Below are 15,386 nucleotides of genomic sequence, written 5' to 3'. Positions count from 1 at the left end.
CTTTTCTTTTCCGTATGTCCCTTAGGCTCCTAAGGGAGTAAATTCATGCACACAGGCACTAAACAACCATGGTCTGGTTTGCCACACAGCAGTAATAGTAATAACATATGCTGAAAGGTCCCTTGTATTTCTTCAGGTTTCTCATCAGGACTTAGCAGGAGGCATGTAACCTACATAGTGTGGGACTGCAGGTATCTGGAAAGCTTACGTGTCTTTACTCCTAGGAAACTGAGAAGAGTATTACTTAATTTATCTGTGCAGTGCCAAATGCTACATTCTTGGCGTAAATATCCTGACAGAGATGGGCCAGCCTCTGCACTGTCCAGGTGCTAGTAAATACTGTGCTGATACATTTTTCTTCAAGCATCCAACTTATTTGCAGTTTGTCTTGTGTAAAACCTGCTTCCAGTTCCTTCTTATATTTCAGCAGATGGCACTATAACTTAATTTCCTTGTATGCTATCAATATCTGGACATTTAATTCAGTATCACTGAATATTTTTGTGTTTGTAAATTTTAAACGTCAAGAAGGCTACAGATAATAAAAATGAAATATCTAATTTGTTTATATTAATTTTCAAGGCCCTCATTTATTAAAATATTTTAGTAGATATGAGTTTTGGAATTGTGTAAACATGACGTTGATTTTGACAACTATTAACTGGATGAAATGTTTCCCTTTTCGCTGTTCAGATCTAGTGCTTCCTAAAGGTAGAGAAGAGCCAGAATCCCAAACATCTCTTACATGCTGTACCAAACCTTGTGGGGAAAAAAAAAGGCAAATACATACTAATGCTTTATTATTGCAGATGCAGAATGCATCTGTCTTCAGAAACTGAAGATCTGTTATGACAGTCAGTACGCAATACAAATTTGCCTTTATTTTTCCAGTTAAACCAATTAAAACATCTTATACTGCAAAAAGAAATTTATTTACTAAACATTAGGTTTTGTTGCATATAAATACACAATATAGAGAGAGGTGAGTTAATTATACTTTACTTACACATCAAAGAGATTACATTTTCTCAGCAAATACTGAATGAAAAAGTAACATCATTCAGAACATTCTGGTTTGGTGGACTTCTAGTGAGAAAGATGGAAAGTGTTTGCAGCAGTTTTCAATGTTTAGAGTAGTTTAAAACACATGACGTAGTCCTGAGGAACACAGCTTGTTTTATCTTCTCATTGTAAATCCCAAATTTAGGGCATCCAAGCCCAGTTACAAGAGAGAGGCTACAAAAACATGTACTTTGCCATAGTTATCTTGTTCCCTGTGTTCTCCTATGTGTAATATTTTCGTGTCTGGTTTCTTCAGTGGGTCCCCTGAACCAGATGAGGGTTGTCTGTCTGACAGTGTCACTTTGACCGGCTCTGTACTTCATGGGTAATGTAGGGTGGATTTGATAAAAATAATTCAATAACAATATTGCACTGGGCTACCAGGATGTGATATAAATATTAAGAAATTTCTTTTGTGAATTTAGATGGCATAACATGCAAGTGGAATGTATGCAACAAAGAAGGAGTTGGGAAAAACTGGTAATGAAATACCAGTGCATTTCACAGGATGAATTTCACATAAGATGGGCAAAATTAACTTGTCTTTCTCCCTCCCAAGGTTTTCTAGTCTGAAACTTCTTAAAATGCATGTGGCATGAGATTTCCTTTTTAAAATTTTGCTAATGTTAGATTTTGTTCAATATAGACAGCCTGGTCTTTGCTTTTAAAATTATCCAGTATTATTCTTGAGGTAACTACAGCTGTATGCTCCCCAGGGAAATTAAGATGGATTAGACCTTTTGTGCATCTATATTCCTTTGTATTTCTCAATGTAATGATGTGTAAAAATATAAAAATACGCTGCAGTTGGAATGGACATCTTGCAACACAATTATGATCTCTACTTCATCAGCAATTTAAGATTTATTTTCACTCGGTAAGAAATGGTGTATTTCAGAAGAACAATGCTGATAACAAAGCTATGGCAAAGGAGATATGGTAGGCTGTAAAATAATGAAGATGCTTCTTTAACTATCTTATGATTTTTCATGCTGTTTATGTAGAAGACCAATCTTCATCAAAATACATGTTTTCTGTTACTGAGTTAGATGTATCCTAAACTTGCAGTGCTCATCCTCTGTTTGAAACTCGTGAAGAGGAGACCAAAAGGAATAAGTAAATCTCAGTGTTGTTTTCTGAATTTTTCTTTTAAAACCTGTGCTCTTTCTTTTACAGTGAAAACTCATATGCAACAAGGATTAATTTCTGTTGCTGCTCGTACTGTAATAACACATCTAGTCAACCACTTAGGCCACTATCCTATGAGCGGAGGTCCTGCTATGCTAACCAGTCAAGTGTGTGAAAACAATGACAATCCATACAGTGAAAGTCCTGAGCTGTCTCCCGAACTTTTTGAGAACCCAAATCTTCAATTTTTTGTGTTAAACAATACTTCCTTGGTGTCTTGCATACAAATACAAGCAGAAGACGACATGCCTGGGGGAGGACTATCTGCTGGACTTGCATCTGCTAATTCAAATGTTAGAATTATAGTGCGTGATCTCTCTGGCAAATACTCGTGGGATTCAGCCATTTTGTATGGACCATCATCTTTATGTGGATCTTCACAACAAACATCTTTTGCACTTTCATTATCTCAGCAAGATAAACCAGAAGATGCTCTTTCATCTTTTGAGCAAGTGGAGGATGTATCTGCAAGGGATGGAATTACACTCCAAGTAAAAAGGAAATTTAGAGACACTGTACCAACATGGGATACAATTAGGGATGAAGAAGATGCCCTTGATGAGCTCCTGCAGTATTTAGGTGTTACAAGCCCTGAATGCTTACAGAGGACTGGTGTCTCACTCAACATCCCTGCTCCCCAACCAGTCTGCATCTCAGAGAAACAGGAGAATGATGTCATCAATGCAATTCTGAAACAGCACACAGAAGAGAGAGAGTTTGTTGAAAAGCATTTCAATGATGTAAATATGAGGGCTATGGAGCAGGATGAGCCAACCTCACAAAAGTCCCAGTCAGCATTTTACTACTGCAGATTACTTCTCAGTATACTGGGAATGAATTCATGGGATAAAAGGTAAAAAGACTCACAAATTAAGAACTTTCTTTTAAGCAATTGTGCTATTCTTGCTATTTAATAGTAGTTGATCATAGAGTTTGTTAAGCCAGAAATACTCAGACCAGCTAACAAAAGAGAAGAGATATGCTACTAAGGCCAAAATGGGAGCTTTCTTCTGCATTTCAGCCTGTCATTTAGAGAGACAGAAAGGATGAACCTGTTGCCTTTATTGTGATTTATCTTCTTTCCTTAGAACAGTGTTTGAAGGCAAATTGAAGGAGTAATGTATTTTCTTTGCTTCCCATGCATGTTCATACAAAAATCGTTACCTTTCTATGCCAGAATAAGACTCAGAAAGTGTCATATTCTCAGCTATTGTGTCGCTGGGTGGTGTCCTGCTGCTCCATCTGCGAAGAGCATGCTTGCATGCAGCCTCAGAGCATTGCATCTGTGTTAGCTAATGAGACAGATGTGTTCCCTACTAAGTATTTCAACATTGACCATGCTTGGGTATTGTTTAGAACAAGAGGAGAGAAACCATGTTCAGTTACAAAAGTAATGTCTCTGTTTACATTATTATTTTTGTGGAGGTGTGGTTAGGTGCATGTCTACATATACATGTGGGTATGTACAAATATTAACATCCTAGAATTTATGGGTCTTTCTGAAATCTTCTTTTACCGTTGCTGTCAAATTCCATATTAGAGTTATTGAAATATTTTCTTACTATGAAGGGAAATGGATATTCTGTAAAACAGAAATCATCTGTGCCACTGAGATATCACTGGAATCAGACAAAACGTTGGTGTTACAACCTTTCTTATTTGGATCTTCAATTCCTCAAGGCGGTCTGATTTTGAACAGTACTGCTCTTAGGCTCATTCCACTGTGTTTTGTGGGAAACATCTTAAGCCCACTTAAAAATAAATGAAAACTGCCTTTCTTGCTCTAACATACTGCTTTGTTTTTTTCTTTAAATTGTTGCAGCTGGCTGGGTGACTACTGAGTTATGCTCTGCTCTCTTCTGCAATTCAGAATAACAAAAGCTCTGTGTTTAATGCACTAAATCCCTACAACAGTAGATTAATGGGAGTGTCTTCTGTCACTAAGCATATATATTATGGCCTAGTAAAGTGTGGCAGCTTATATATGCATCAAAGAGAGTTCTGTCTGTTATTCTGTAGAGAAGAGATGGATCCCAGTTGGATCCAATAGGTTGACAGAAGAAAGTGGAAAGAAATAAAGGTTGTACTCATGGCTATAGTATAGAAGATTTATGTAGAATATAGAAGATTTCCTGGAGTAAGAAAAATTGCATGTATATTTTTTTTAAGATATCTTAATTTTTAAATATTTAAGAAAGGACTGTTGAAAAGGCGAAAGTATTTGTTGACTGTTCTTGAATGGACCTGGAAATGTTCTTGTACTATTCTGTATCCATTAGTGAACAGGTGATAAAAGAGTTACAAATTTCTCTATTTAGAAGGAGCTTTCATCTCCTGAAGAAAAATGAGAAGTTACTTCGAGAACTGAGAAATTTGGATTCAAGACAATGGTAAATTCTTTTAACGACTGCCTACTTATTTGTTTTAAATGTGCCTTTATTCAAGTGACTCTAATTGCATAGATGTGAGAGTTGAGCTGTGTTTTTTAATAATTTTTTGAATTACTAATGTATTTTGCACTGTATTGTTGTTATTTGTATTATATTGAAGTTGGACTGGTGTTATTTGTAGAGCAAAATTCTGCAAATAGAATACCACGAGATAAACAAATTTCAAAATTACTTATAATTATGAGCATTTGTATATACACAGCATTGAATAGTTTTAAAAATTTGATAGATCAAAGTCTCCACATTTTAAGCTTTGGTTAATTGTTTAGCTATGTTCTAATGCTCCTGGTATTTGAAGACATGGAACTCTAGTTGGAATTGGAGCACAGAATTAAAAATTGAGTTAATTTTGTAGAAGTTGAAATTAAATCCAGAGGAGGTTTTAGAAGTGTGAAAAACCACCTTCAGTTGCTCCAATGTCTAACAGCAAGCTGTGAACAGAAGACATTGGTATTTACTTAAAGATTCTTCATTCAGTTGCATAAGCTGCAGTTGCCACAGTGTTCAGAAGGCACTGTTAATAATGGGCGGTGCAGTGTGGATAATGCCTGCATTACATTTCCCCACTTCAAAAGTCCAGCTATTCCATTAACAATTGGTACAGCCAGCACCATCCTGCATCTTAGAAGTGATGAAAGGGGTAAATGCTGCTCAGTTACAGCAAAACTTTAATCTCTAGAGAAGGTAAGACTAGAAAAGACAGAATGGGGATATGAAAATATAGAGGGTATCCAAAAGAAGCCATATAGTTGCACTTTAAGTCCACTATGTATTTTTTATGCTTGAAGAGCCATGCTCTGTCTGTATTGTTCGAATATTTTGGTTTCATATTAGTAAAGGCACTGTTATGCAATGACCATCCTCTGTTTTACAGCCGAGAGACACACAAGATTGCAGTGTTTTATGTTGCTGAGGGACAGGAAGATAAACACTCCATTCTTACGAATACTGGGGGAAGTCAAGCCTACGAGGATTTTGTAGCTGGGCTGGGCTGGGAGGTATTTATTAAAATGTTTTTATCCTAGGTTCGTTTACAGATAAAATTACAAATCCCTTTATATATTGAGTGTTTGGCTCTTCAGCATTACTCACAAGTACTGAAATAAACTTGTTTGAAAATGGAATGTAAAGAAGAATTCCTGTTTTAATGTCATTAGCAATACTAGCTATTTAAAATTAAGCTCTTACAATTTAAGAAAGTTTGTGCAGGCATTCTTTAATGAGCAGTCCTGTACTTGGCTTTCAGGGACTGACTAGGAGGCATCTTGATTTCCCTGTAAGCCTGTAAAGTGTTAAGTCAATTGAAATTTGAGCTTTGCTCAATTTTGGGACTCCAAAAAAGTACAAACAAGCAGCTTTTCACGTACTCCCTCCTTCCTGCATGCCTGGAGGCATGTATCAGTTCACACATTCCACCCTACTTCTCTTCCAGCAGTCAGAAATAATGTGATGTATCCCATCATCTGTGTGGACTTGCAGCTCTTTAGTCACTTGTTTGATACTGTTACAAGGATTTCCTTTTTTACATCCTTTCTTTCAGACCATACAGGTTTAATTACAACTGTAAAGTTCTGTTTGGCACTGTTGCACAGAATACAGTAATGGCTTTTTGCTCCTGGCTGGCTGCATAAGAAGCTGCAGGTTTTTTGTTCCTCTTGTAACTTGTGCTCATCAGGAGTGTCCACATGAGTGTCTGTCTTGTTTGTTCTTTGCTCCTTAGGCATACAGGAGTATATGTTTCTTTACTCCTTAGGTATATAAGAGCACTACCAGATCGACTGTGTGGATAATAACTCTGACTTTCACACAGGAACAGAGGAAAACTGGTAGAAATCTGCTGACTGTCATGAACATAGATGTTTATTTCCCACATTTGGGAGAAAACAAAAACACATTAGTACCTTCAAATATCCTTCTTAGGTGGGTTAATTCTCTTAGGCATTATTAGATAGTTTAAAGAGTTGGTAATTTGGATTAATATTCCATAATGAGACAGCTAATATTTTAATATCTTAGCATTAAATTCTAGATCCTTTAGTATCAGAAAAACAAATATATCCCATATGGGCAAAGATTAAATGTATTCACATATATATATGTATATGTATATGTATATTATATATATAATATATATATTTATATATATAAATACATATTATATATATTACAAGTATATATCCAAGATATAACTTTCTGTAGTCACTGTTTTAAAAGTGAAACAGCACATTAAGCATGCTCATTTATTTCAGTGCCAGACTATTCCCCATAGAACTAAGACTTACAAACTTATTTACAAATTATCAGTTACTTTCCTGAGATTTTTTTTCATATTCACAGAGTGAAAATTTCTCAAAAAAATATATGAAAGGTAACAAGACAATGTAAAATTGCCTGGCTCTCATACAGAGTTTCTTCAGAGCTCAGGTCAAAGTTGATGTGGTATCACAGAATTTAAAAAAATTCAAAAAACACACATAAGTGCCTACACTCAAGTGATCAAGTGAATGCAGTAAATATTTACACAGCCTTTCCTTTTCTCTAACCTCATCTTCACAGCAGCTTCTGTGGTGACCATGGAATATAGAACGCTACTGCACAGCAATTGATTTCCAATCTAGTCAGTGAGTCTGCGTTCTTTCAGAAAAAAGCATAACTACTCTTGTGAAAAGAATCTTCACTTTAAAAGTTCAGTTGAAAGTGCATTTTAAAGCATAAAGAGTGTATTTATCACCTGATAATTTTTTTTTGTAAAGTTTCTTGGACTTTATTTCTAGGTAAATCTCACAAATCATTGTGGCTTTATGGGAGGACTGCAAAAAAACAAAAGCACTGGATTGACCACTCCATATTTTGCTACCTCAACAGTAGAAGTAATGTTCCATGTGTCAACAAGAATGCCTTCTGATTCAGATGACTCTTTAACAAAAAAGGTGGGTGTCTCTAAATAACAGTTTCCCTTGGTAATAAACCCAGAGCAATTAGAGTCAAAGAAAATCCAGTAACTTAAAAAACCCCCAAAACATAAAATATCATAACATCTTTACCTGCTAATAATTGGTATTTTACTGAAGTAGCTCAAGCTGTATAGATTATTCTCTACCACTTCTAATTTTACCATACTGATGATTTTTGCTGTCATTGCAACTGTTGTCAGGAACATATGTAAAGTGGGGAAAAGTGCAGAGAGGTAATGGTTGGTGTAAAAGAAAAAGCATTACATCTGAATGATGTCTTAGTACTTTGAGACCTTAAATGCCAGTTAATAAATATGTGGTGAGTACTTTTGAACATGATTTTTATTCCACTTAAGGGTCATCTTTTGGCTATTAAAATTATTTTGCTTTTAAAAAATAATTAAAAATATTAAGACAATATTTATTGCATATAAGGTGTTTTGTCTTGGAGCAGACACAGATGCTCAACAGTGGTATGATCTCGTATAGCTGCATTAAGAAAAAAATGGTTTTCTGTATTGGTATTTTTTTCTTTAGAATTTAATAAATTCCACATTAGTGATAATAACTTACAGTCTCGAACATGTGTCCTATTATAAATGAACAATTAGCTATCATTAGGCTGTCCCCCCGTCCTGCATACATACATCTTCAGATGTGCTAATCCATTCAGTAGACACGTTAATGAGCACTGGTTGAAGTGTAATATTGAAGGAAGTGAAGCTGGTTGACCTCAGCATGGAGTTTAATACTTGTAATTAAATTAGACAGTAGACAGTTAGTAAAGAGAGAAATAGCCATGCCTCTGGCAAGCTTCAATAATTAATGACTTTTTTGTTCTTTGTGTTCCACTTGAAGAAAAAAATATTATTGTTCTTATTATAGACTGAGTTCTAAATCCTCCCTGTTGCATCTTAGGTTGGTTTGTTTTAGGGGTGTTTTTTAATTAAAAATGTTTTTGCTTGTATGCCTAAAATGCTGCATCCTTTCTGTTCTTTATTTCCTGAAGTAGAGCCAGGGCAGTACTTAGGTTGTTAAATGATTTATAAAAGTAGTTTAATGGCAAAGAATGACTAATTTTAAAATAAGATTGTTGTTACTGTTTCAGTATAGAACAATGTGTATTTTTGTTTCTAGGTGACTGGCTTCTTTATTTTCTTAAACAGAAACTGGGTTTTATAAAACACAGCTTATAATTATCCTTACATTGTTTGTTTATAATCTGTTTGAATTAGAGCATTACAAAGCATTGACAAGGGGAAGGATGGGTCACAGTGAAAAATAATAATGATTAATTTGAAAATGCTGTGGACTTCAGCAAGATCTCATGTCTGTTTCTAGGAGCATGTCAGGAATGAGTGTTGTAGGTTGCTCAAAGAATCACCAGCAAAGGCATTGGCAAAAGCAGGTTTAATATTAAAATGAAAGTGTAACAAAGTTCATTGGCAAGGTTCAGTCTACTACTTCTTAGTGATGGTTAAAGCACACAGAGAAAAGTCGGACTAAAATCTAAAATTAATCAGTCTAAAACTAAAATCAACCAAATATGATCTACATGGAGGCTGGGGATGAAAAAAGGGTAAGGATAAAAAGCAGTGAGGAGGATCCTCCCATTGAGTCACAGAGTGGAACCCCTTCCCAAAGTTAACTGCAGAGTTGAACAACGTTTTAGGCCTAAAGGTTTTAACAGCACTTAAACTTAACAGCACTTAAGCAACAGCCTAATTTAAATTAATTTAACAAAAGATTCCATAGAATTTACTATAAGCACAGCAGTAATTCATTTATAGGCCTAACTTACTTACGAATCTAAAGTACTTATGAATTTAAGAGAGCAGCATTCATAGTACATTTGCTACAGCATATTCACAGTCGCACACACAGACCTAAAGCAGTATGTACAGGTATATACCTGTGAAAAATTCTCCTCGAGTTCAGTGAAGTACTCACATCGGATGCCTTTGCGTTTTCTCAACAGGTGAAGGGTTGATCCTTGGGGAGTGGGATATCAGCCCAGGCTCTATTGATGGCCGTCCCCTGAGTGTAGCAAACTTGAGAGTTTGCTGGCTCTGAGAGGTGTCCTGCTCAGAGGGAAATTGCTGGCTGCAGCCCACTGGTGGTCTAGGAGAGGTCAAAGGGTCTCTCTTAGGACCACTGTTTATGGGGTCACAAGTGAGTTGACTTTAGTCATAGTAATTTTCCATCTTGTCCACAATTCGTTTCAGTAACTGTCTTTGAAAGTTCAATTACAAAAATGTTGTTCCACCTGAGTTGTTATTCAGGCAAGAAAAATAACTTTCCAAGACTGTTTGTTAAAAAACGGGAGCTCGTTAGACAGTGTAAGTTCCTGGTACCGAACAGTGTTTCTTATAAGCTCAAGAGGAGCTTAGCCCAGGTACTGTTAGGGCTAATGAGCACTTCTAAGATGATAGTGCAGCCCAAGGAGAGGGGAGGGAGGGATGCACCACCACAGAACACCCTGAATCTACATATAGCTGTTTCTGCCAGGCAAGGTTCAATGCTGATCCAGACCTCCTGTGACTCAACTTGTGAAAATATTGTCAGCTGGACTTTTTAACAACTCCAGCTTGCTACAGGCCTATTTCTCTCCTACCTTACCCATAATCTCACTCATCAGTAATTTGGAATATTTGAGCTCTGTATAGATATGTAGAGTGTATCAAAAGATTGGGATTATATTTGTGGCTCAGCTACTGATCAACTGTTTATTTAAGCTATTTTATTTCTCTGTGACTTTCTTTCCTGTTTTTCCTCAGTGTTTTGGTTTTGTTCTTTTTAAGCATATTTTCCCAAGAACGGAGGCCTGTGAGCTCTCTTTATTTCTCTCCTCCCTTCCCTAACACCTTTTGACCCATTCCAATGGAATTTAATAGAGACACGTTTCAAAGCTGTTCATTTCAAGTATGTTTAATGATGATAGGCTAAGTGAAGGAGATAGAGGGAGTGAGACTTTTAGTGCTCCTACTCAGCAAGTAAAGTCTGCATGGGAAGAAGCAGTAGATATCAAGAAACCAGCACTAGAGAGAGATGTTATGAAATTCATCCCAAATTTGAGAAAAGCATCAACTGAAGTTTACATCTTGGGAGAAACCAGCAAGTGGTATCAGGAGACATGAGTAGGAAAACAGTCTTAATTCATATACTAGTTCTGCAACTACTTGTGATGCTTGGACTGAACACATCAGCAAAAGGAATGTGTTTTATGAAATCCTGGTTAGCTCACACACACTGTCAAAATTACTTGAGAGCCATGTGAGTTCTAAGAGTTGTAATTGTTATGAGTGCATGTACTGTTCGTGACCTCCAGAGAAACTTGAGATTTAAGCTTCTCTGCAGGTCTTTCATGTGATTTTTTTTGTCTGTTTTATTCAATGGGAGAAAAACAAGCAAACTTGCAGTAGCTGGCTTTGAACTGTTGCTGGTTTTTATTTTGTAAATGTGCCTAGAGGTACATGATAGGTTCATCTTATAAATGGAAAATAAATTAAATTAAAGCAAAACTTCTTCCTGCCAGTTGAGCCACTGCAAAATCAAGATTCTGCTGTTTCAGGGGCTAAGCCATTTTTAAACTTATTTTCCATCAGTCTTACAGAGTAGGAAAAAAAAATACCTCTGAAGTATTTGTTTCTGAAGATGTGAATAAGAGCAAGAAAAGATGTGAATTCAAGAACTGATGAAAATCTTCTGAATGTGTAAAGGAACTTAACATTGAAATGCATATATAAAATAGGTATTTAATTTGCAAATAGTAAATTAAAGGTTTAATGATGATAATGCAATCCATTCTGGTTTTCTTATAATTAAAGGTTAGAGTTAAAAGGATTTACACTACCCTTACAAGAACAAACTTGCAAAGAGTTTCAGGACTAAGTAATGTGAGACTCAGTTTCACAGAATGAGGAATCTCATTTATGTGCCTCTACAGCCTATCACCAGTCTAGTTCCTCCTTCCTTAGGAGGAACTTCCTAGAGGAGTGAAGGCATTTTAAGTGAGATATTATACACCTAGTATGTAAATAAAAAGTAGTAATGTTGCTAATGATTGGAATACTAATTTATCTTGAGCTTTTGGTGTATTATACTGTTCTAAGTTGTGCATGACATCCTCCTAACCACATAAAAGGTTTATGGCTCCTGGCATTTATAGCGGGGGGGGTTTATTGTGTTATTAACATGTAATGAGAACTTGAGGGTTTATAGTTGGAAATTATCAGTAGATTATTTTTTGGAGTTAAAATTGGATACACATGTTGCTTAAAAAAAACCCCAACCAAACAAAAACCCAAACACATCATAGTTGTTGAGACAAAGTTTTGTGAAAAATTCATCTAGAGGGTACATACACTGTAGACAGTGTGCTGCTTGCATTTAATGGACAAAAGTAGCTGCATTAAGCCATTACTTCAGATATCTCTGCTCATTCTGTTCTTTTTATAATAAACACTTTCATTTTTGAAGAAGAAAAAAGTTGAGGCTAGCTGTTGTATCATAAGAAAATATAATAGCCTTTTTTCTCCCTCCTTTAGGTAACTGGGTATTAGAAATTACAGTAATTTTGGCAAGAGTTCAAGGGTTAATGCAACAGATAAATAAAAGGAATTTTCTGTAAATTGAGCCCTGCATTATTTCACTTGTCTTGCCTTTCGAAACCTAACTCATTTAATTTTAAAAAGTAAATACTTAAATTCTTCCTGACAGTGTGCTTTGCTTTTACTATCGTTTATTACTTCAATTATACTTGGTATCACTTAGAACAATCTGCCATTTGGAAATTTCAGTATAGCCTGCAGCTTCGTATTAAGTCTGGCTGCTATTGTAACATGTACAGCATATGACACTAATGTATCAAAATTAGATTTGATCATCCCTCCTGGTTGTATTTATTTCACATTTCTTTTGTATTCAGTTAACATAAATGTATTAGGAGAGCTGACACATGATGATGGCTATAGAGTAAGAATATTTTAAAGTATTTTGAGTTAAATTTGAAATTTCAGGTAACCTAACAGTCGGTCATTTTTATATATTTGCTCTAATGGAGTAGAGTTTCAAAGTTAGCCTAAAAAAATCTGTTTGTCTCTGGTATCTCCTCAGGGCTGTCTTCCCGACAACACAGGTTTAAAATGTCTAAAACAGAGCTCTTAATCTCTTTCTCATTGCCACCTTTCCAGATCACCACAGATAACATGACCATTGTGCCTGTCACTTGTGCCCATAGCCTGAAATCATCTTTAATTTGGTCTACTTTCTGGATTCTTACATTCAGTCTGTGCTTAAGACTCTTCTTTTTCCTACCTACCATTTCTTGCAACATAGCCTTTTCGTACACACAGTTAAAATTTATCCACTATATCATAAACTGTTGTTTTGATCCCTGAATCTTCCTTTCTCTGGCCTTGACATTGCATTCTTGAATAATGCTGAAGACCTTTTTCTTGTCTTTAACACCTTTTTACAGCTTCTTTGCATTTGTTCAGCTCTGTTTTGTGTCTTGCCTTATGCTTAGATAATAAACTCTCCAGGGCAGTTTGATCTGTGTTTAGAGTGTTAGAATACTGGTGTGTAACCTATAATTCCAGGTTTTCAGCCACAATGTATTACTAGTTACTTGAAGTATAACACTATTTTAGGGCTTTTTATTATTTATATTATTGCTGTGCCTTATGTTTCTGGTACTGATTTGCACTTTGTTATGCTTACTGTGAGGTATGCACATATGAAGTTGTAAATTCAGGAACATGAAGTCAGGAAATGAATGTGAAGATGTAGTGGCTCACACAACTGGTAGTGAGTTTTGAGTAAGTATTAACACAGAATACAGTCTTTACATCTGTCCATTCCGTGTGCACCAAATCCCATTCTTTTAGGTAGCAGTGGGACCACACCTTGGGAAACCATGTTTCTGTCTGTCCTCAGGGTTTCAATGAAAAGAGGTGGTTACAGTTCAGTATCTTTGTCCCACTTTGTCCACGACACTGAATTCTGGGATGATTCCAATTCAGTACATAGATATAAAGAATCCAAATTAAAGATGAAAGAGGCCAGGTTCTGGCTCTCCTGTGGTTTAATAATCACGGTGAATGATGGATTCTGCAAATGTCTGTTGTGCTTGCGGGAGAACTTGGTTGTGGAGCACTACTCAACTACAAGATCCTTCAATAGGGAACTGAACAATTGAGAAGAAAATCTGAAATTCTTCTTTCTAAAAAGTTTATGCAAAACCTAGCAGACCTTGGAAAGCTTTTCAAGTTAATTTCATGTGTCGGATCTCTTCCATGAATCAAGTGTTGTTGAGGAGTCAAGTTACCCCCATTCAAGTTTTCTCATAACCTTTGCTTGCTGACCAAGGTGAAGACATCTGACAGAAGCAACAAGGAGCACTGTGTTCGTGTCAGAGCTTCTTATGATCTAATCTTGAAGAAGGAAACAGAATGACTTATCCAGAAGTTAGTTATTCTTCAGACATAAAATCAGCAACACCTAACCTTGTTTACTTCTCTATTATTTTTGTCAGTCATCTGACCATCCATAAGGGAAACAAGGTTTTGATCTTTGTTTTGATCCTGAGTACTTTTCATTTTGTTATAAACCACCATTCATAGTTTATACTATCATCCACCTACTTGCACCATCTGATTTTGACTCTCAATCCATTGCATGTCACAGAGATGCCATTCTACATTTTAGTCAAACTGGATCATTGCCAGATCATTCTCAGTAGTAATCATGAGGTGAAATACATCTGATAGGACTTGGAACTCTTTGAAATAATCTGTTTCATTTTCCTTTTTCTCCGAAGAAGTATTTTCTTTTAGCCTGGAATGTATTCTCATAAATCTATAGGGGTATAAAGCAAACTTTGAAATTGGAGAGAAAAGTCACTAATGGCTTTAGTACCAAATATCCAAAAATATGTGTCCCTTGTCAGTAATCCTTCTGAAATAACCACACAGTACACTTCTATCACACCAAAATCTATATTAGTCTAATGTGAAAGCGTGCATCAGTAGCAATGCTCTGTCTGGATAGCTTTCATGGAAGTGCAAGAACTGGTGTCCTGTCTGATTAGTTGCAGGTGTCAGTAACAGGTACACGGGGGTAAACATTTGAGAAATAAGGTTCAGAGGCAGTGATGCCCTCAAGAAGCTGCACTATCTAAACTCTGTATGGTTTTGATTATTTCTTTGGCATGTACACTGTCACCATCACTTGTTTCTAATAGTTCAATGAGTTTTTTGTCTCCGAGTCCAAAGATGTTAAGTAAAGGAGGAAATAATTCTTTTAGTAAATAGTTCAATATTGCTGAATTAGGAATGGTGCAGTGCAGTGATGGATGTATTGCTTTTTGGCAGTCAGTTCAGTGAGTTCAGTCAGTGCTTCAAATGGCCATCCCTCAACCTAGGATCATGTAGTTTTTTTACATTCCACAACATTTCATGTCCCAACTGATTTGCCTCATGTTTTCTCTTTCACTAGGCAGCGTCATCCTCCCTGAGCTTTTCACTGGCTTGTAAGTGTGAACCCATCAGTCCCTGATAGCCTGTCATTGTCATATTTCAACAGCTAGTTTGACTGTCACTTCACTGAGGAAGCAAAATGAGAATTTTTAATTTTTTTTTTTTTTTTTAAATCTGAGGTGCAATTTCTCATTGACTTCTCTGGTGATAAAGCCATTTAAGAAGGTGACAACCCTGCTTTCTGCTCCTGCACC

General features: G+C 36.1%; 1 protein-coding gene across 19 annotated transcripts in view; it reads left to right on the top strand.

Moving 5' to 3' along the window:
* Nucleotides 1-15,386, top strand: part of RALGAPA1 (Ral GTPase activating protein catalytic alpha subunit 1) — a 151,575-nt gene that overhangs the window by 93,610 nt on the left and 42,579 nt on the right. For 18 of the 19 annotated variants that reach the window (XR_003532151.1, XM_027670920.1, XM_027670900.1 and 15 more), the window contains 4 exons: nucleotides 2,239-3,103; nucleotides 4,569-4,640; nucleotides 5,575-5,698; nucleotides 7,475-7,630. Coding sequence is in view for 18 of the 19 variants with exons in the window: in XM_027670920.1 (XP_027526721.1) it covers nucleotides 2,239-3,103; nucleotides 4,569-4,640; nucleotides 5,575-5,698; nucleotides 7,475-7,630 (1,217 nt within the window). In the remaining variant the exon portion in view is untranslated. Of the gene's footprint in view, nucleotides 1-2,238; nucleotides 3,104-4,568; nucleotides 4,641-5,574; nucleotides 5,699-7,256; nucleotides 7,357-7,474; nucleotides 7,631-15,386 lie in introns of those variants that run through there. The other variant, XM_027670852.1, reaches the window with a different exon arrangement.

Source organism: Neopelma chrysocephalum, unplaced genomic scaffold (assembly GCF_003984885.1).
Source record: "Neopelma chrysocephalum unplaced genomic scaffold, ASM398488v2 Primary Assembly neopelma1_24, whole genome shotgun sequence".
Lineage (NCBI taxonomy): Eukaryota > Metazoa > Chordata > Aves > Passeriformes > Pipridae > Neopelma > Neopelma chrysocephalum.
Note: the sequence above shows the minus strand (reverse complement) of the source record. Positions and strands in the feature narration are given on the sequence as shown.